Here is a 22,463-nt window from a genome sequence, read left to right as displayed (position 1 = left end):
AGATAAGTGCGTTGTCCATATCTCCCAGAAGATGTCAGGGACACGACAGTGGTCAGGTGATACAGATCCCATACGGCAGATGGAAGTATTGCTGTATAAAGGGAAGGAGTTATTTGGGGGTCGGTCCATCGGACCTGGGGACCACAGCAACAGCTGGGAAATCCAACCTTTTTTACCCCAAGTTACATCTCAGCTAAAAAAGACACCGTCTTTTCAGCCTCAATCTTTCCTTTCCCATGAGGGCATGCAGGCAAAAGGCCAGTCATATCTGCCCAGACATAGAGGTAAGGGAAGTAGACTGCAGCAGGCAGCCCTTTCCCAGGAAAAGAAGCCCTCCACCGCGTCTGCCAAGTCCTCAGCATGACGCTGGGGCCGTGCAAGCGGACTCAAGGTGGGGGGGTAGTCTCAAGAGTCTCAGGGCGCAGTGGGATCACTCGCAAGTTGACCCCTAGATCGTACGAGTATTATCCCAGGGGTAAAGATTGGAGAGTCGAGACATCTTCTCCTCGCAGGTTCCTGAAGTCTGCTTTACCAACGGCTCCCTCCGACAGGGAGGCAGCATTGGAAACAATTCACAAGCTGTATATCCAGCAGGTGATAATCAAAGTACCCCTCCTACGACAAGGAAAAGGGTATTATTTTTCCACACTATATTGTGGTACTGAAGCCAGACGGCTTGGTGACACATAGTCTAAATCTAAAATGTTTTGAACACTTACATAAAAGGTTCAAATCGAGATAAAGTCACTCAGAGCAGTGATAGCGAACCGGAAAAAAGGGGACTATATGGTGTCCCTGGACATCAAGGATTACCTCCATGTCCAAATTTTGTCCTTCTCATCAAGGGTACCTCTGGTTCGTGGTACAGAACTGTCAATATCAGTTTCAGACGATGCCGTTTGAATTATCCACGGCACCCCGGGCCTTTTTACCAAGGTAATGGCCGAAAAGATGTTTCTTCAAAGAAAAAAGGCATCTAAATTATCCCTTACTTGCACGACCTAAAAAGGGCAAGTTCCAGAGAACAGTTGGAGGTCGGAAGAGCACTATCTAAAGTAGTTCTTCGACGGCACGACTGGATTCTAAATATTCCAAGAATCGCAGCTGTTTTCCGACGATACGTCTGCTGTTCCTAGGGATGATTCTGGACACGGTTCAGAAAAAGGTTTTTCTTCCCGAGGAAAAAGCCAAGGAGTTATCCGACCTGTCAGGAACCTCCTAAAACCAGGAAAGGTGTCTGTACATCAATGCACAAGAGTCCTGGGAAAAATGGTGGCTTTTTACGAAGCAATTCCATTCGGCAGATTCCATGCAAGAATTTTCCAAAGGGATCTGTTGGACAAATGGTCAGGGTCGCATCCTCAGATGCACCTGCGAATAACCCTGTCGCCAAGGACAAGGGTATATCTTCTGTGGTGGTTGCAAAAGGCTCATCTATTGGAGGGCCGCAGATTCGGCATACAGGATTTGATCCTGGTGACCACGGACGCCAGCCTGAGAGGTTGGGGAGCAGTCACACAAGGAAGAAACTTCCAGGGGGTATGGACGAACCTGGAAAAGTCTCTTCACATAAACATTCTGGTACTAAGAGCAATCTAAAATGCTCTAAGCCAGGCGGAACCACTCCTGCAAGGAAAACCGGTGTTGATTCAGTCGGACAACATCACGGCGGTCGCCCATGTAAACAGACAGGGCGGCACAAGAAGCAGGAGTGCAATGGCAGAAGCTGCCAAGATTCTTCGCTGGGCGGAGAATCACGTAATAGCACTGTCAGCAGTGTTCTTCCCGGGCGTGGACAACTGGGAAGCAGACTTCCTCAGCAGACACGATATTCACCCGGGAGAGGGGGGTCTTCATCCAGAAGTCTTCCACATGCTAATAAACTGTTGGGAAAGACCAATGGTAGACATGATGGCGTCTCGCCTCAACAAGAAACTGGACAAGTATTGCGCCAGGTCAAGAGATCCACAGGCAATAGCTGTGGACGCACTGGTAACACCTTGGGTGTACAAATCAGTATATGTGTTTCCTCCTCTGCCTCTCATACCAAAGGTATTGAAGATTATACGGTGAGGAGGAGTAAGAACAATACTAGTGGCTCCGGATTGGCCAAGAAGGACTTGGTACCCGGAACTTCAAGAGTTGGTCACGGACGACCCGTGCCCTCTACTTCTGAGAAGGGACCTGCTACAACAGGGTCCCTGTCTCTTTCAAGACTTACCGCGGCTGCGTTTGACGGCATGGCGGTTGAACGCCAGATCCTAAAAGGGAAAGGCATTCCAGAAGAAGTCATTCCTACCTTGATTAAGGCAAGGAAGGAAGTCACCGCGAAACATTATCACCGCATTTGGCGAAAATATGTCGCGTGGTGCGAGGATCGGAGTGTTCCGACGGAGGAATTTCAACTGGGTCGTTTCCTACATTTCCTACAATCAGGATTGTCTATGGGTCTCAAATTGAGATCTATTAAGGTTCAAATTTCGGCCCTGTCAATATTCTTCCAAAAAGAATTGGCCTCAGTTCCTGAGGTACAGACTTTTGTTAAAGGAGTACTGCATATACAGCCTCCTGTGGTGCCTCCGGTGGCACCGTGGGATCTAAATGTAGTTTTAGATTTCCTCAAATCCCATTGGTTTGAACCATTGAAAAAGGTGGATTTTAAATATCTCACATGGAAAGTGACTATGTTACTGGCCCTGGCTTCCGCCAGGAGAGTATCTGAATTGGCGGCTTTATCTTATAAAAGCCCTTATCTAATCTTCCATTCGGATAGGGCAGAACTGAGGACTCGTCCGCATTTTCTCCCTAAGGTGGTATCAGCGTTTCACCTGAACCAACCTATTGTGGTGCCTGCGGCCACTGGCGACTTGGAGGACTCCAAGTTGTTGGACGTTGTCAGAGCCTTAAAAATATACATTTCAAGGACGGCTGAAGTCAGAAAATCTGACTCGCTGTTGATACTATATGCACCCAACAAGTTGGGTGCCCCTGCTTCTAAGCAGACGATTGCTCGTTGGATTTGTAACACAATTCAACTTGCTCATTCTGTGGCAGGCCTGCCACAGCCTAAATCTGTTAAGGCCCATTCCACAAGGAAGGTGGGCTCATCTTGGGCGGCTGCCCGAGGGGTCTCGGCATTACAATTCTGCCGAGCAGCTACGTGGTCGGGGGAAAACACGTTTGTAAAATTCTACAAATTTGATACCCTGGCAAAAGAGGACTTGGAATTCTCTCATTCGGTGCTGCAGAGTCATCCGCACTCTCCCGCCCGTTTGGGAGCTTTGGTATAATCCCCATGGTCCTTTCAGGAACCCCAGCATCCACTTAGGACGATAGAGAAAATAAGAATTTACTTACCGATAATTCTATTTCTCGGAGTCCGTAGTGGATGCTGGGCGCCCATCCCAAGTGCGGATTATCTGCAATACTGTACATAGTTATTGTTAACAAATTCGGGTTATATTGTTAAGGAGCCATCTTTAAGAGGCTCTTTCTGTTATCATACTGTTAACTGGGTTTAGATCACAAGTTGTACGGTGTGATTGGTGTGGCTGGTATGAGTCTTACCCGGGATTCAAATTGCCTCCCTTATTGTGTACGCTCGTCCGGGCACAGTACCTAACTGGAGTCTGGAGGAGGGTCATAGGGGGAGGAGCCAGTGCACACCACCTGATCTGGTAAAAGCTTTACTTTTTTGTGCCCTGTCTCCTGCGGAGCCGCTATTCCCCATGGTCCTTTCAGGAACCCCAGCATCCACTACGGACTCCGAGAAATAGAATTATCGGTAAGTAAATTCTTATTTTTTTTTATTATTGCAGTTATCGAATGTACAGAAAAAGTCAAACAACAGGGTTTCCTTCTTTAATAACAATATTTTCAGCACCTAACTATTTAGATGTCTACAATAATAAAGGTATGTTTTCTTCTCTATATAGTTTCCAGGTGTAAAATATTTTATTGTGCTAAATAAAAACTAGTGAGAAAATTAATGAGTTTATCCACCTATCAGTGCCCAGCAGGCTTGCTGTGGGTGTCCACCTATCAGTGCCCAGCAGGTTTTCTGTGGCCGTCCACTTATCAGTGCCCAGCAGGCTTGCTGTGGCCGTCCACCTATCAGTGCCCAGCAGGCAAAATGTGACCGTCCACCTATCAGTGCCCAGCAGGCAAAATGTGACCGTCCACCTATCAGTGCCCAGCAGGATTACCATGTCCGTCCACCTATCAGTGCCCAGCAAGATTATTGTGTTTGTCCACCTATCAGTGCCCAGCAGGATTACCATGTCCGTCCACCTATCAGTGCCCAGGAAGATTATTGTGGTTGTCCACCTATCAGTGCCCAGCAGGATTACCATGTCCGTCCACCTATCAGTGCCCAGGAAGATTATTGTGGTTGTCCACCTATCAGTGCCCAGCAGGATTACCATGTCCGTCCACCTATCAGTGCCCAGGAAGATTATTGTGGTTGTCCACCTATCAGTGCCCAGCAGGTTTACCATGGCCGTCCACCTGTCAGTGTCCAGCAGGCTTGATGTGGCCATCCACCTGTCATTGGCCAGCAGGCTTAATGTGGCAGTCTAGCGCTATGCAGTTTGCAGATGACGTTTGAATGGGAGGAATGAAAGTGATGTCTTTGGATTTACGTGGTTATTATGATGGCTAGGCGTGGCCCTACCAAATCACTGCCTTTAATCCACAAAATGTACCTGTTACCTATTCCTTACTCTAATAGCGCCTTTCTGATCAGATAGAAATATATTCTTTACACTAAAATGCTTTTCTCTAACGTCCTAGTGGATGCTGGGAACTCCGTAAGGACCATGGGGAATAGCGGGCTCCGAAGGAGGCTGGGCACTCTAGAAAGATCTTAGACTACCTGGTGTGCACTGGCTCCTCCCACTATGACCCTCCTCCAAGCCTCAGTTAGATTTCGTGCCCGGCCGAGGTTGGATGCACACTAGGGGCTCTCCTGAGCTCTTAGAAAGTTATAGTCTTAGAATTTGTTATTTTCAGTGAGACCTGCTGGCAACAGGCTCACTGCAGCGAGGGACTAAGGGGAGAAGAAGCGAACTCGCCTGCTTGCAGCCGGATTGGGCTTCTTAGGCTACTGGACACCATTAGCTCCAGAGGGATCGACCGCAGGCCCAGCCTTGATGTTCGGTCCCGGAGCCGCGCCGCCGTCCCCCTTACAGAGCCAGAAGCAAGAAGATGGTCCGGAAAATCGGCGGCATGAAGACATCCTGTCTTCACCAAGGTAGCGCACAGCACTGCAGCTGTGCGCCATTGCTCCTCATACACACTTCACACTCCGGTCACTGAGGGTGCAGGGCGCTGGGGGGGGCGCCCTGAGGCAGCAATAAAAACACCTTGGCTGGCTATAATACCTCAATATATAGCCCCTGGGGCTATATATGAGGTAAATACCCCTGCCAGAATCCCATAAAAAGCGGGAGAATAGGCCGCGAAAAAGGGGCGGAGCCTATCTCCTCAGCACACTGGCGCCATTTTTTCCCTCACAGCTCGGCTGGAAGGAAGCTCCCTGGCTCTTCCCTGCAATTCTACAGTACAGTAAGAGGGAAAAGAGAGGGGGGGCATTAAAATTGGCACTGTATACAGTATATTATATAAAAAGCAGCTATTAGGGACATAACTCAGTTAGTCCCTGTATATATATAGCGCTCTGGTGTGTGCTGGCATACTCTTACTCTGTCCCCCCAAAGGGCTTTTGTGGGTCCTGTCCTCTGTTTGAGCATTCCCTGTGTGTGTGGAGTGTGTCGGTACGGCTGTGTCGACATGTTTGAGGAGGATAATGATGTGGAGGGGGAGCAGATGCCTTTAGCAGGGATGTCACCCCCTGGGGGTCAGACACCTGAGTGGATGGTATTATGGCAGGAAATGAGTGCACGTATAGACTCCTTACATAAAAAATTTGACGACATGCCGACTGTGGGACAGCCGAGTCTTCAGCTCGTGCCTGTCCAGGTGTCTCAAAAGTCATCAGGGGCTCTGAAACGCCCGTTATCTCAGGTGGCACAAGTAGATGTCGACACGGATACTGACACCAGTGTCGACGACGATGAGTCAAATTTAATGCCCGTTAAGGCCATTCACTGCATGATTGAGGCAATGAAAGAGGTGTTAAATATTTCTGATTTACATCCAGGTACCACAAAAAAGGGTATTATGTTTGGGGAGAAAAAACTACCTGTAGTTTTTCCCCCGTCAGATGAATTAAATGAAGTGTGTGAAGAAGCGTGGGCTTCCCCTGATAAGAAATTGGTAATTCCTAAGAAGCTACTAATGGCGTTCCCTTTCCCGCCAGAGGATAGGTTACGTTGGGAAACACCCCCGAGGGTGGATAAAGCGCTCACACGTTTGTCTAAAAAGGTGGCACTACCGTCCCAGGATACGGCCGCCCTTAAGGAACCTGCTGATAGAAAGCAGGAGGCGATCCTGAAGTCTGTATATACACACTCAGGCATTATACTCAGACCAGCTATTGCGTCAGCATGGATGTGCAGTGCTGCCGCTGCGTGGTCAGATAAACGGTCAGAAAATATTGACACGTTAGACAGAGACACGATCCTGCTAACAATTGACCATATAAAAGACTCAGTCTTATACATGAGAGATGCACAGAGGGAAATCTGCCGGCTGGCATCTAAAATAAGTGCATTATCTATCTCTGCTAGGAGATGCTTATGGACTCGCCAGTGGACTGGAGATGCAGATTCCAAAAGGCACATGGAAGTCTTGCCTTATAAGGGGGAGGAATTATTTGGGGATGGTCTCTCCGACCTAGTTTCCACAGCAACGTCTGGGAAGTCAGCATTTTTACCCCATGTCCCCTCACAGCCTAAGAAGGCGCCATTTTATCAGGTTCAGTCCTTTCGGTCCCAGAAAAACAAGCGGGGAAAAGGAGGGTCTTTTCTGTTAAGAGGCAGAGGCAGGGGAAAAAGGCTGCAGCAAACAGCAGGTTCCCAGGAACAAAAGTCCTCCCCCGCTTCCTCTTCCAAGTCCGCCGCATGACGGTGGGGCTTCACAGGCGGAGCCAGGTACGGTGGGGGCCCGCCTCAGGAATTTCAGCGATCAGTGGGCCCGCTCACAGGTGGATCCCTGGATCCTTCAAATAGTATCTCAGGGGATACAGGCTGGAATTCGAGGCGACTCCACCCCGCCGTTTCCTAAAATCCGCCTTGCCGATTGCTCCCTCAGACAGGGAGGCGGTGCTAGCAGCGATTCACAAGCTGTATTCCCAGCAGGTGATAATCAAGGTACCCCTACTTCAACAAGGCCGGGGTTACTATTCCACACTATTTGTGGTGCCGAAACCGGACGGTTCGGTGAGACCCATTTTAAATTTGAAATCCTTGAACACATACATAAAAAAATTCAAGTTCAAGATGGAATCGCTCAGGGCGGTTATTGCAAGCCTGGACGAGGGGGATTACATGGTATCCCTGGACATCAAGGATGCTTACCTGCATGTCCCCATTTACAATTCTCACCAGGAGTACCTCAGATTTGTGGTACAGGACTGCCATTACCAATTCCAGACGCTGCCGTTTGGACTCTCCACGGCACCAAGGGTATTTACCAAGGTTATGGCGGAAATGATGATACTCCTTCGAAAAAAGGGAGTTTTAATTATCCCATACTTGGACGATCTCCTAATAAAGGCACGATCCAAGGAACAGTTGTTAGTGGGAGTAGCACTATCTCAGCAAGTGCTGAGCCAGCACGGCTGGATTCTGAATATCCCAAAGTCACAGCTGGTCCCCACGACACGTCTAATGTTCCTGGGAATGATTCTGGACACGGCCCAGAAAAAAGTGTTTCTCCCGGAGGAGAAAGCCAGGGAGTTGTCTTCTCTAGTCAGAGACCTCCTAAAACCAAAACAGGTATCGGTGCATCACTGCACGCGGGTCCTGGGAAAGATGGTAGCTTCTTACGAAGCAATTCCATTCGGCAGGTTCCATGCCAGGATTTTTCAGTGGGACCTGTTGGACAAGTGGTCCGGATCGCATCTTCAGATGCATCGTTTAATAACCCTGTCTCCACGAACCAGGGTGTCTCTTCTGTGGTGGCTGCACAGTGCTCATCTTCTGGAGGGCCGCAGATTCGGCATACAGGACTGGGTCCTGGTGACCACGGATGCCAGCCTACGAGGCTGGGGGGCAGTCACAAAGGGAAGAAATTTCCAAGGACTATGGTCAAGTCAGGAGACTGCCCTTCACATAAATATTCTGGAACTAAGGGCCATTTACAATGCCCTAAGTCAAGCAAAATCCCTGCTCCTACACCAGCCGGTGCTGATCCAGTCAGACAACATCACGGCAGTCGCCCATGTGAATCGACAGGGCGGCACAAGAAGCAGGACGGCGATGGCAGAAGCCACAAAAATTCTCCGATGGGCGGAGAATCATGTACTAGCACTGTCAGCAGTGTTCATCCCGGGAGTGGACAACTGGGAAGCAGACTTTCTCAGCAGGCACGACCTCCACCCGGGAGAGTGGGGACTTCATCCAGAAGTCTTCCAAATGATTGTAAATCAATGGGGTCGTCCACAGGTGGACATGATGGCGTCCCGCCTAAACAAAAAACTAGAGAAGTATTGCGCCAGGTCAAGAGACCCTCAGGCGATAGCTGTGGACGCTCTAGTGACACCGTGGGTGTACCGGTCAGTTTATGTGTTCCCTCCTCTACCTCTCATACCAAAGGTATTGAGAATAATAAGAAAGCGAGGAGTAAACACAATTCTCGTGGTTCCGGATTGGCCGAGAAGAGCGTGGTACCCGGAACTTCAAGAGATGATCTCAGAGGACCCGTGGTCTCTGCCGCTCAGACAGGACCTGCTGCAGCAGGGCCCCTGTCTGTTCCAAGACTTACCGCGGCTGCGTTTGACGGCATGGCGGTTGAACGCCGGATCCTGAAGGAAAAGGGCATTCCGGAGGAAGTCATTCCTACGCTTATTAAAGCCAGGAAAGATGTTACGGCAAAGCATTATCACCGCATATGGCGAAAATATGTTGCTTGGTGCGAGGCCAAAAAGGCCCCAACAGAGGAATTTCAACTAGGTCGATTTCTGCATTTCCTGCAAGCAGGAGTGAATATGGGCCTAAAACTGTGCTCCATTAAGGTACAGATCTCGGCTCTGTCGATTTTCTTTCAAAAAGAACTAGCTTCAGTACCTGAAGTTCAGACATTTGTGAAAGGAGTGCTGCATATTCAGCCCCCATTTGTGCCTCCTGTGGCACCTTGGGATCTCAACGTGATGTTGAGTTTCTTAAAATCACATTGGTTTGAGCCACTAAAAACCGTGGATCTGAAATATCTCACGTGGAAAGTGGTCATGTTATTGGCCTTGGCTTCAGCCAGGCGAGTGTCAGAGTTGGCGGCTTTATCATGTAAAAGCCCTTATCTGATTTTCCATATGGATAGGGCAGAATTGAGGACTCGTCCCCAGTTTCTCCCTAAGGTGGTGTCAGCGTTTCACCTGAACCAGCCTATTGTGGTGCCTGCGGCTACTAAGGATTTGGAGGACTCCAAGTTGCTAGACGTTGTCAGGGCCCTGAAAATATATGTTTCCAGGACGGCTGGAGTCAGAAAATCTGACTCGCTGTTTATCCTGTATGCACCCAACAAGCTGGGTGCTCCTGCTTCTAAGCAGACTATTGCTCGTTGGATTTGTAGTACAATTCAGCTTGCACATACTGTGGCAGGCCTGCCACAGCCAAAATCTGTCAATGCCCATTCCACAAGGAAGGTGGGCTCATCTTGGGCGGCTGCCCGAGGGGTCTCGGCTTTACAACTTTGCCGAGCAGCTACTTGGTCAGGGGCAAACACGTTTGCAAAATTCTACAAATTTGATACCCTGGCTGAGGAGGACCTGGAGTTCTCTCATTCGGTGCTACAGAGTCATCCGCACTCTCCCGCCCGTTTGGGAGCTTTGGTATAATCCCCATGGTCCTTACGGAGTTCCCAGCATCCACTAGGACGTTAGAGAAAATAAGAATTTACTCACCGGTAATTCTGTTTCTCGTAGTCCGTAGTGGATGCTGGGCGCCCATCCCAAGTGCGGTTTATCTGCATTACTTGTACATAGTTATTGTTAACTAAATCGGGTTATTGTTGAGCCATCTGTTGAGAGGCTCTATTGTTTCATACTGTTAACTGTGTTTCATATCACGAGTTGTACGGTGTGATTGGTGTGGCTGGTATGAGTCTTACCCGGGATTCAAAATCCTTCCTTATTGTGTACGCTCGTCCGGGCACAGTACCTAACTGAGGCTTGGAGGAGGGTCATAGTGGGAGGAGCCAGTGCACACCAGGTAGTCTAAGATCTTTCTAGAGTGCCCAGCCTCCTTCGGAGCCCGCTATTCCCCATGGTCCTTACGGAGTTCCCAGCATCCACTACGGACTACGAGAAACAGAATTACCGGTGAGTAAATTCTTATTTTTATGATTGATTTTTTTTAGGAGGTTTCTACACTTAATAATTTCCACACTCAAATTTACAGCTGCTGTATTAAAGTATGAAAATAATGTGATGAATATCCGGCAATTCAACTGCTCACCACACCCGTACTGGCTGCCCAATTTCATGGATGTTTTCACTTGGTCATTGCCATTTGTTGGTGAAAAAGGTATTGTGTTGTCTACTGCAGTCTTTAACCTATTATTACATGGATAGTCTTTGCTACATCTATGGTTGTTGTCAAAGTGAGTACACCGTAAGATAGTAATGCTTAGAACAAAAAATAGAAGTTGCTAATATCATTCTGTTTTAACAGGAGCCCCATGGTATAGATCAGAGGTTCTCAAACTCTGTCCTCGGGGGCCCACACAGTGCATGTTTTGCAGGTCTCCTCACAGAATCGCAAGTTAAATAATTTGCTCCACCTGTGGACCTTTTAAAATGTGTCAGTGAGTAATTAATACACCTGTGCACCTGCTGGGTTACCTGCAAAACATGCACTGTGTGTGCCCCCGAGGACCGAGTTTGAGAACCTCTGGTATAGATGATAGATTATAAATAATTTATCAGACTAAATGATTGTGTACGTAATGATAAAATAAATTAAAAAGCTGCAAAGCTCACTTCGACCTTTCAGCATCACCTTTAGCTGCAGTTTCTGGGCAGCTAGTGTATGTAACTGGGCTCTTCAGAGGTAGTTTTATTATAACATCCTATTAACCTTTTCAGGAATAAACTTTTCCTTCTTTGTTTACTGTATTTGTTTATAGAATCATGTTATATCCATAGTGTTTAACTACTTTTGTTAGATTAACAGCTGTTATGTAACAATCTGTGCTTCTATTTACTGTTGTGAACAGAATTTATAAGAGAGGTCCGTAAGAAATGAAGGCAAGTTCCATGTAAACTATAAATGAATGATTCTGTTCACAGTCTTAGGTCATGCTGTGTGGTCTGCTGTAACATGTCCTTTGTTCTGTTGAACACAGTTACAGAGATGCTGGTGAACGTTCTCAGCATTTGCTCAGATGATGAGTTAATGACTGAGGGAGAAGACCAGTTTGACGGTAGGATCATTTTAATATTCCTTTTTTTTTTGTACAACTAATTTACCTGCATTGTACAGTATATCCTGGGCTTTCCTGTAACCTCCAGGATTTAAGTGGGGGGAGGGGGTTGTCTGGAGCGCAGTCACCATCAACATAGCCATTAGGTTCTTGAAGTTGAAAATCTCAGTGTACTAAAACTTTTATACATGTCTTTGCTATGGACTTTTCTATAAGGCTGCCTAAAAAAACTCCTATGTTCAGCACATAAACACGTCTATTGATGTCTTTCATGCAGTGAACAAGGCTACATCCAATTAAATTAAAAATGTCCTGCAGAGAGATGTTTTAGTCCTTTTTCAGTTATCCATCAAAAGAGAATGCGCTTTTGCCATTTATAGTAAATATAGTAAATAACTGGTACTTAATCAAGTGCATAGTTTTTTGTGTTTGTTTCAGGATAGATTTAGGGGAATCCCTCCGTAATTTTACAAAAGACACACATTGACCTAGTAGAGCCTACCTAATGATATTGTAATTAAAGCTCTCAAACATGGTTACATATAAACCTTAGTACTGTCACACTCCCCTGACTTAAGCAAAGACATTTTACTGTCACACTCCCCTGAGTTATGCAAAGAAATTTTGTCAATGCCGCCGTAATTTAGGGAACTGTTATTTTTCTTTTTGATCATATTAATCAGTGAATATTTTCATTGCACTTGATTACTTTGCAGAGTATTTATCTTCCTAAAACAAACCACCAATGTTAGGTAATTTTCTTACGTGCAGTTGCACAATGATGAGAAATTATGATCTGGTACTCCTTTTTTTTTTTTCCTTTTAACTACTGTAGCTGACTTAACATTTTTGTTCAAACTTCGGATCACAGTATAAATATTCTACAATAGTGATTTTAGTACTTAGTTAACTCAGAGATGTTTCACAAAGCCATTAAATTATTTCACAATCTATAACTGCCTAACTGCCAAAATTCAGTATTTTTTACAATTTATATGAAATTTGGATTATTTTTTACTTAATTTACAGATATGCTCTACGAAACACACCATCTTACATGGTGAAGTACAGTTGTCTATGTAACATTTTGCAGTGTAAGCCAAAACGCACCAGCGTAACATGCTGCAGTGCAGTATTCTGATTTATTGTATTTTCCTGTACTTCCAGACTTACTGAGCTGTGTCCTTATCACTGTTGTGCTGTTACTTACATTTGCCATGTTGCCAGTAGTCTTGCATTGTTAGAATTTGTACACCATTTGATCACTGCGCAAACCTCAACAGCTGCAACCTTGTCATGTCCATTGTTCTGTTCACTTTCTCAAGCATGCAGTCCTTAGAAGATGTAATTTTCCATCTACTTTTCCATATTGCAGTTGCATACAAGTGGCGCAGGCTGTTAAAGATATGCGATAGAGAAAACATGGTTTTTGCTTTCTATAAAAAGTTATCCCGTGATCCGAAAAATATTGTGCTGTTGATGGCATGATTCTTAACCTTAAATTTTCTGCCTTCTTTACTGTACTTTCTTAAATATTCGCTGTTCTTCTTAACCCCACTGCAAAAAACAGCAACATAACAGCATGCTGTTGGCCCTGTGGCAGCGAAGGGGTCAACGCTTTGCTGTACTCGTGGCTTGCACGAGACTCCACACTATTTAGTTCTACACTGACTATATTTATTACCACCACTTTCAGAGAGTCCTAGAGTTGCAACTTTTCCAATTTTACCCTTCTTACTTTTGCCAGTCCACCCTCATTCTTGCTGCTGCCAAGTAAAAAATATATATATATTTTTTTCTTCTTCTTCTTTTTTTTTTTTTTCTTTGACTCACTCACCTATTTCTCCATCGTTCACTTCCTTTTTTTTCTGGACTCTCCATCTGAAGAACGACTCATATATGGCAATAGAAAAGGTACAGACCAGACAGAGCACTATTGTTTTGAAATATGACTTCCCAGTTTTTTTTTGGATTTGCTACACGACACATTTAAATGATGTCACATGTAATCTATCCGTGTAGCATTTTTCTTGCTCCTGTTTTTTCTCCCTCCCCCTCCACCTTTTTTTATTAGTATTTTTTTATTTTCTCGCTCACATTCCTGAGAGCATTTGGATATCATTTGCGTTTTGCACTGCTCAGAAGTCATATTCCTAGACATCTGTCTTTCTGTGCATGGCATTTTCTCATGTTTTCCTTCCATTCTTTTCATTTGTAAATTTTCATCATCTTTGTATCTAACATTCCGTATCGTTGGCCCTGCATGACTAAGGGGACATTTCCATGTGTGTGTTTCCTGCTTCATGATTTTCTTTTCTTTTCACATTTCTGCATGTGAAGTGTTTCAAGATAATATAATTTTTAGATTGATGTTTATAAGAGTCTGGGGAAGGGGATTGTACAGTAAGCGTTGCCACCCTGTTGCATTTACTTTTTATATTTGTTTTTTTTTTTTTAAACCTCAAGTCAAATGCAATGCTGTTTTTGTTTTAGGTACAGTTTTTTGGTTTGTGTTCCTTCCATTATGTTAAACACTTTGGGGTCAATTCAATTACCCATGAGTCAGTGCGGCTATATGCAACACTTATGCACTTGCTGTACCTCTGGGCTTGCAGAGTTTTAATCTACAAGTGTGGGACGAGAGTGGGCGGGTTGTGATGCATTTCCACCTCATTACACAGCATCTTGCCACCCTTGCAGGTAATTGAATTGACTTGTTTGGGTGCAATTCAAATCCAAGCGATGTGTGACTAGTAAAGTAACATTGCTCATTGTACTGTGCTCCCCTATGGGGATGCAAGGTAATTGCGGTGTTTCAGCCAACATAGCTTGGAATTGATTTGTCCCCTTTAGCCACAGGGGGTAATGTTTGACACACATTTGAATGTGAGTGCATGTTAGCAGGATTTATCTTTGGTTAAGAACAGCTATTCCTGATTATCTGAAGCCAAGGTTTGGTTTAGTGCTTATGTAGAATTGCAATTGTTTTACCCCATGTATCAAATTTCTTGTTTCAAAAATCTATGTAACAATTTCATTTAATTATGTATTTAGCAAAAACTTGGTTTCTGTTCTCAAAGTAAAACGGGTCTACTCTTTCGGCCAGATTTAGTTAGGCTAAGGTTCCGCTCTAATACTTTGTGGGATATTAAGGCAAAGAGACTTGCAAGGTTTTTCTATTGTAATCAGGGCTGTGGAGTTTGTTCACCAAACTGTTTACTGCTCCTCATTTATATTAGTCATACGTGGCAAATGTATACTAATTAGTAATAACAACTTTAGTAAAAAGGTAGCGCAAGGGATTTTCATGTTTTATTCAGATTCCTGGACAAGAAAACTTCACTGAATTTCGGTAAAAGAAAATATGCAGCAACATATATAATACATAAAACATTTTTTATTTTTTTATTTTTTTTAACAGAAACAAAAGCTGTTTCATAAAACTAATGATAATATAAAATGTAAGGAAGAATGCACCACTACAAACATTCTACTTACAGTATCAGAGGTCACTCTCTGAACATTAGACAGTTCTTAGCAGCTACTGTCCCTAATGTAAAAAGGCAAAATAATCAGTGAAACAAATGAATAGAAAATCATTCTATCATTCCATATAGATAGATAGATGGTTGCACCTTCCGATACAACGCGGAAAGCATTAGCTAATGTCCATGTTAGCACACTTGCGTCTTGGGACACCTTAGTTATGTTTTTGTGACAAGGTTTTTCAAGCACTCTAAATTATCATGTTTGTAGTTTCCCTATAGGAGCAGATTTATGTTGTCATTCACTCATTTTATGGGTATACAAGCAATAGTTAAATTTAAATTTGCCCATTCACGCTACTTATGCAGTAAAGGAGTATTCTGGATTATATTCCCCCTCAGCATTTGTAAGAATACTTCAAACATATGGTTTCAAGTACTATTTCTCTTTATACACACACACACTCACACTCTCTCTCTCTCTCTCTCTCTCTCTCTCTCTCTCTCTCTCTCTCTCTTTCTTTCTCTCTTTCTTTCTCTCTCTATATATATATATATATATATATATCTCTTCAATAAGAGGCAGCACTCAGTGACTTTTTCAATAATCAAATGCGTGTATTGTGGAACATCAACATTTCGGGGACCCCCGTCCCCTTCCTGATGAAGGGGTAGGGGGTCCCCGAAAAGTTGATGTTCCACAATACACGCATTTGATTATTGAAAAAGTCACTGAGTGCTGCCTCTTATTGAAGCTCTGTACGTGAGGCCAAAAAAGGCCTGTGGAGGGCACCAGTGCAAGATTGTCCTTTTACGGACTGGGTGAGTGCTGGGGATCCGGAGTATATATATAGATATAGATATAGATATAGATATAGATATAGATATAGATTTTATTTTCTGTTTAATATCCAGTTCTAACATTTTTCTTTGTTACATTCTCCAGCAATGTTCATATGAATCTCTAGTGTTCAATTAGACGAGAGTTTCCCAGACTTATTTGGCCCGCTGCCCCTTTTGCAGAAAACAAAATCGCTCAGCGTCCACCCTGGAAATCTACTTTCCTTAAGCGTATTTCTTTTAAGTGTACAAATAGAAAGATGCAGTGACAAATTTGCGTACTGTTATGTATCTATATTTCTACCTACGTCCTACAACGTAGTACAGAAAGACTTTTTAAATAAGACACCTTGAAACGTTAAAATTATTTTTTAAAAATCAATCAACCAATTACACAGAGAAAATTAATATAACATAGGATAATGTTAAAATAAAAATCACAACACAACATTAAAAATAATCCTAATGGGAAGGATTAACCTGGTGCACTGCTATCAATTTATTAATGTTCGGCTCTATTTTTATCAGCAGCATTCTTAAATCACAGCAATTAGCTATTTGCAGTCTGTTTCTTTTTTTAGTTAACAGATTTGTGATCGCACTGAACCCATCTTCCACTAAATATGAGAGAAATGCAATTAAAAACTTTTGTACAATATACAAATAGGCACCAGCGAATGCTTGCAGCAGATACACAAGTCAGCATTTCTCAGGACAAAAACTTAACTTACAGTTTTTGCTTTCATGGGTTGTCTTCAGCATGCATCTTAGAACCTTCTTGGCAGGCTCCTATTCCTGGTTCCTATCCAATGACAGCGTTGACAGCCACAGCACTCCAGAGAGCAGCGAAGCTGGCCGTGCTGTGTTGTGTGCAGTAGAACACTTTGACTGCAGCATTGGCTCTGCCCCAAACTTAGGTGGCCCGATATGCCACCAGACTAGGTGGCAGATACATCTCAGCCAGGCCCACCCCTGCAATAGAGGAAGGAAGTGTGGAGTGGAACAGTGCAGCACCACACTCAGCATGCAGCAGCAGGTACCGAGATTATGGTGTGCCTGTGCACACTCCGCCCTCCTCCCGCGCCATGCAGTATGAGAGAGCAGGGCAGGAAGTGTCCCACAATCAGCACATCTGATCTCACTGCAAGACCTGGGAACGGCTACAGGTAGCCTTCCACCGCCCCCTTATTTTTATTCAACGCCTCCCAATTGCATCCAAGGCTACTACCACCCCACTGAATCATTCCAGCACCCCCGGGGGACAGTATGACCCACTTTGGGAAACCTGAGTTAGATAGAAAGATTGACAAAACTATGTGAGAAGGCTTTGGGGGGTAACCAATTACCCACAGTCAATGACCGCGGGTAATTGTATCGCCGGGGGCTATCCTATTATCCTGGCACTTATTATGGCACCTAAAGCATAATCCACAGTAAGCGGGCTGCTGGACCTGTGATAACAATACTGTAGTCCCAGCAGCATCTACGCATTTCGGAGACCCGGTCTTCTTTCTCAAGATGTGCCGCTGTCTGTGAATGTCCGGCTATTTGTTCAAGCTCTATAGGTCACGTGGCTGATTTCCACAAAACACTGCCCCTGAAATCTGGCTGAACTACACTAGCTCAGATTGCTATATTGAAAATCTTTCAGATGTGTTGTAATTCTAACATTCTTTTGATATAAAAAAATCGAATAGATGAACAGTAGCATTATTGGTCATAAAAATATACAATACTAAAAAAAATACAATCTGTCTTGTTCATCCCCGCTCCATGTGCCACAAAACCATTTACAACCACTCACTGCTTCTAAAGTACGGCTAAAATGCATTAGATAAAAAACAGGACTACAATGTACAGGTTGAGTGTCCCTTATCCAAAATTCAAATCCCACATTTTTGGGTACCCTACTGAGATAATGACTTATATCTGTATATACACATAATATATAATATATATTATATAGATATATAATATAATATACATATATATGTGTCATTATCTCAGTAGGGGAACCAAAAATGTGTGATTTTGAATTTTGCATAAGGGATACTCAACCTGTAATTACTTTTACCGTATTAGAATTGTTATAATATTCTCTATTCTTAGACAAATGAGTGGGTGATAACATTGTTTATTTTACTGGCATACAATATACCGAGTGCTGAAGATATAAATTGGGGTTAAAATGCTGTGAGTAATGGTAGATTAGTTATATGGGGGTATGTGTTACACCACTATGTATTATTATTGTTGATTTCTCTGACGTCCTAGTGGATGCTGGGAACTCCGTAAGGACCATGGGGAATAGACGGGCTCCGCAGGAGACTGGGCACTCTAAAAGAAAGATTAGGTACTGTCTGGTGTGCACTGGCTCCTCCCTCTATGCCCCTCCTCCAGACCTCAGTTAGATTTCTGTGCCCGGCCGAGCTGGATGCACACTAGGGGCTCTCCTGAGCTCCTAGAAAGAGTATATTTTAGGTTTTTTATTTTACAGTGAGACCTGCTGGCAACAGGCTCACTGCAACGAGGGACTAAGGGGAGAAGAAGCGAACCTACCTGCTTGCAGCTAGCTTGGGCTTCTTAGGCTACTGGACACCATTAGCTCCAGAGGGATCGACCGCAGGACCCGTCCTTGGTGTTCGTTCCCGGAGCCGCGCCGCCGTCCCCCTTACAGAGCCAGAAGCTAGAAGAGGTCCGGAAAAATCTGCGGCAAAAGACTTCAGTCTTCACCAAGGTAGCGCACAGCATTGCAGCTGTGCGCCATTGCTCCTCTTGTACACCTCACACTCCGGTCACTGATGGGTGCAGGGCGCTGGGGGGGGGGCGCCCTGAGCAGCAATAATTAGACCTTGGCTGGCAAAATAATCACAATATATAGCCCCAGAGGCTATATATGTGATAAATACCCCTGCCAGATTCCATAAAAAAGCGGGAGAAAAGTCCGCCGAAAAAGGGGCGGAGCTATCTCCCTCAGCACACTGGCGCCATTTCTCCCTCACAGCTCCGCTGGAAGGAAGCTCCCTGGCTCTCCCCTGCAGTCTGCACTACAGAAGGGTAAAAAAGAGGGGGGGGGGGGGGGGGGGGGGGCACTAAATTTAGGCGCAGTATATAACTTATAGCAGCTATAAGGGGATATAATTCAGTTAGTCCCTGTATTATATAGCGCTCTGGTGTGTGCTGGCATACTCTCTCTCTGTCTCCCCAAAGGGCTTTTTGTGGGGTCCTGTCCTCTGTCAGAGCATTCCCTGTGTGTGTGCGCGGTGTGTCGGTACGGCTGTGTCGACATGTTTGATGAGGAGGCTTATGTGGAGGCAGAGCAGATGCCTATAAATGTGATGTCACCCCCTGCGGGGCAGACACCTGAGTGGATGGACTTATGGAAGGAATTACGTGCAAGTGTCGACTCCTTACATAAAAAATTTGACGACATGCCAAATGCGGGACAGCCGGCTTCTCAGCTCGTGCCTGCCCAGACGACTCAAAGGCCATCAGGGGCTCTAAAGCGCCCGCTACCTCAGATGGCAGACACAGATGTCGACACGGATACTGATACCAGTGTCGACGACGAAGAGTCTAATTTAATGTCCACTAGGGCCATTCGTTGCATGATTGAGGCAATGAAAGAGGTATTACACATTTCTGATATAAACCCAGGTACCTCAAAAAAGGGTATTATGTTTGGGGAGAAAAAACTACCAATAGTATTTCCCCCATCTGAAGAATTAAATGAAGTGTGTGAAGAAGCGTGGGCTTCCCCGATAAAAAATTGGTAATTTCTAAAAAGTTACTAATGGCGTTCCCTTTCTCGCCAGAGGATAGGTCACATTGGGAAACACCCCCTAGGGTGGATAACGCGCTCACACGCTTGTCAAAAAAGGTGGCACTACCGTCTCCGGATACGACCGCCCTAAAGGAGCCTGCTGATAGAAAGCAGGAGGCGATCCTGAAGTCTGTATATACACACTCAGGCATTATACTGAGACCAGCGATTGCGTCAGCATGGATGTGCAGTGCTGCAGCTGCGTGGTCAGATTCCCTGTCGGAAAATATTGACACCCTAGACAGGGACACTATTTTGCTAACCGTAGAGCATATAAAAGACTCAGTCTTATACATGAGAGATGCACAGAGGGAGATCTGCCGACTGGCATCTAAAATAAGTGCTCTGTCCATCTCTGCTAGGAGAGGCTTATGGGCTCGGCAGTGGACAGGGGATGCAGATTCGAAAAGGCACATGGAAGTTTTGCCTTACAAGGGTGTGGAGTTATTCGGGGATGGTCTCTCAGACCTAGTTTCCACAGCAACAGCTGGGAAGTCAGCATTTTTGCCCCATGTCCCCTCACAGCCTAAGAAAGCGCCGTATTATCAGGTACAGTCCTTTCGACCCCAGAAAAACAGGCGGAGAAAAGGCGGGTCCTTTCTGTCCAGAGGCAGAGGCAGGGAAAAAAAGCTGCAACAAACAGCAGGTTCCCAGGAACAAAAGTCCTCCCCCGCTTCTTCCAAGTCCGCCGCATGACGGTGGGGCTCCACAGGCGGAGCCAGGTACGGTGGGGGGCCGCCTCAAAAATTTCAGCGATCAGTGGGCTCGCTCACAGGTGGATCCCTGGATCCTTCAAGTAGTATCTCAGGGGTACAAGCTGGAATTCGAGGTGCCTCCCCCCCGCCGTTTCCTCAAATCTGCCTTGCCGACAACTCCCTCGGGCAGGGAGGCTGTGCTAGAGGCAATTCACAAGCTGTATTCCCAGCAGGTGATAGTCAAGGTGCCCCTACTTCAACAAGGACGGGGTTACTATTCCACACTGTTTGTGGTACCGAAACCGGATGGTTCGGTGAGACCCATTTTAAATTTGAAATCCTTGAACACATACATAAAAAAATTCAAGTTCAAGATGGAATCGCTCAGGGCGGTTATTGCAAGCCTGGACGAGGGGGATTACATGGTATCCCTGGACATCAAGGATGCTTACCTGCATGTCCCCATTTACCATCCTCACCAGTAGTACCTCAGATTTGTGGTACAGGATTGCCATTACCAATTCCAGACACTGCCGTTTGGACTGTCCACGGCACCGAGGGTGTTTACCAAGGTAATGGCAGAAATGATGATACTCCTTCGAAAAAAGGGAGTTTTAATTATCCCGTACTTGGACGATCTCCTTATAAAGGCGAGGTCCAAGGAGCAGTTGTTGGTCGGAGTAGCACTATCTCGGGAGGTGCTACAACAGCACGGATGGATTCTAAACATTCCAAAGTCACAGCTGGTTCCTTCCACACGCCTACTGTTCCTGGGGATGGTTCTGGACACAGAACAGAAAAAAGTGTTTCTCCGGCAGGAGAAAGCCAAGGAGCTGTCATCTCTAGTCAGAGACCTCCTGAAACCAAAACAGGTATCGGTGCATCACTGCACCCGAGTCCTCGGAAAAATGGTAGCTTCATACGAAGCAATTCCATTCGGCAGGTTCCATGCAAGAACCTTTCAGTGGGACCTCTTGGACAAGTGGTCGGGATCGCATCTTCAGATGCATCGGCTGATAACCCTGTCTCCAAGGACCAGGGTGTCTCTGCTGTGGTGGCTGCAGAGTGCTCATCTTCTAGAGGGCCGCAGATTCAGCATACAGGACTGGGTCCTGGTGACCACGGATGCCAGCCTTCGAGGCTGGGGGGCAGTCACACAGGGAAGAAATTTCCAAGGACTTTGGTCAAGTCAGGAGTCGTCCCTACACATAAATATTCTGGAACTGAGGGCCATTTACAATGCCCTAAGTCAGGCAAGGCCCCTGCTTCAAAACCAGCCGGTACTGATCCAATCAGACAACATCACTGCAGTCGCCCATGTAAACCGACAGGGCGGCACAAGAAGCAGGATGGCGATGGCAGAAGCCACAAGGATTCTCCGATGGGCGGAAAATCACGTCTTAGCACTGTCAGCAGTGTTCATTCCGGGAGTGGACAACTGGGAAGCAGACTTCCTCAGCAGACACGACCTACACCCGGGAGAGTGGGGACTTCATCCAGAAGTCTTCCAACTGTTGGTAAACCGTTGGGAAAGGCCACAGGTGGACATGATGGCGTCCCGCCTCAACAAAAAGCTAAAGAGATATTGCGCCAGGTCAAGGGACCCTCAGGCGATAGCTGTGGACGCTCTAGTGACACCGTGGGTGTACCAGTCGGTTTATGTGTTCCCTCCTCTGCCTCTCATACCAAAGGTACTGAGAATTATAAGAAGGCGAGTAGTAAGAACGATACTCGTGGTTCCGGATTGGCCAAGAAGAGCTTGGTACCCAGAACTTCAAGAAATGATATCAGAGGACCCATGGCCTCTACCGCTCAGACAGGATCTGCTACAGCAGGGGCCCTGTCTGTTCCAAGACTTACCGCGGCTGCGTTTGACGGCATGTCGGTTGAATTCCGGATCCTAAAGGAAAAGGGTATTCCGGAGGAAGTCATTCCTACGCTGATAAAAGCTAGAAAAGAAGTAACCGCAAACCATTATCACCGTATTTGGCGAAAATATGTTGCGTGGTGTGAGGCCAGGAAGGCCCCTACTGAGGAATTTCAGCTGGGTCGTTTTCTGCACTTCCTACCGTCGGGAGT

The 22,463-nt window shown here is 45.6% G+C and overlaps 1 protein-coding gene across 1 annotated transcript in view; it reads left to right on the top strand.

Annotated features, from left to right (window-relative positions):
* Positions 1 to 3,818: 3,818 nt before the first annotated feature.
* The window catches only part of LOC135006212 (serine/threonine-protein phosphatase 2B catalytic subunit beta isoform-like), a gene marked incomplete at its 5' end in the record, with an annotated part of 42,177 nt that continues 23,532 nt past the window's right edge, over positions 3,819 to 22,463 (top strand). The window contains 4 exons of the mRNA XM_063952003.1: positions 3,819 to 3,913; positions 10,518 to 10,643; positions 11,464 to 11,541; positions 13,429 to 13,455. Of these exons, the coding sequence (XP_063808073.1) occupies positions 3,819 to 3,913; positions 10,518 to 10,643; positions 11,464 to 11,541; positions 13,429 to 13,455 (326 nt within the window). The remainder of the gene's footprint in view (positions 3,914 to 10,517; positions 10,644 to 11,463; positions 11,542 to 13,428; positions 13,456 to 22,463) is intronic.

Source organism: Pseudophryne corroboree, unplaced genomic scaffold (assembly GCF_028390025.1).
Source record: "Pseudophryne corroboree isolate aPseCor3 unplaced genomic scaffold, aPseCor3.hap2 scaffold_2112, whole genome shotgun sequence".
NCBI lineage: Eukaryota > Metazoa > Chordata > Amphibia > Anura > Myobatrachidae > Pseudophryne > Pseudophryne corroboree.
The sequence above is the reverse complement of the archived record's forward strand: the minus strand, read 5'-3'. Positions and strand labels throughout refer to the sequence as shown.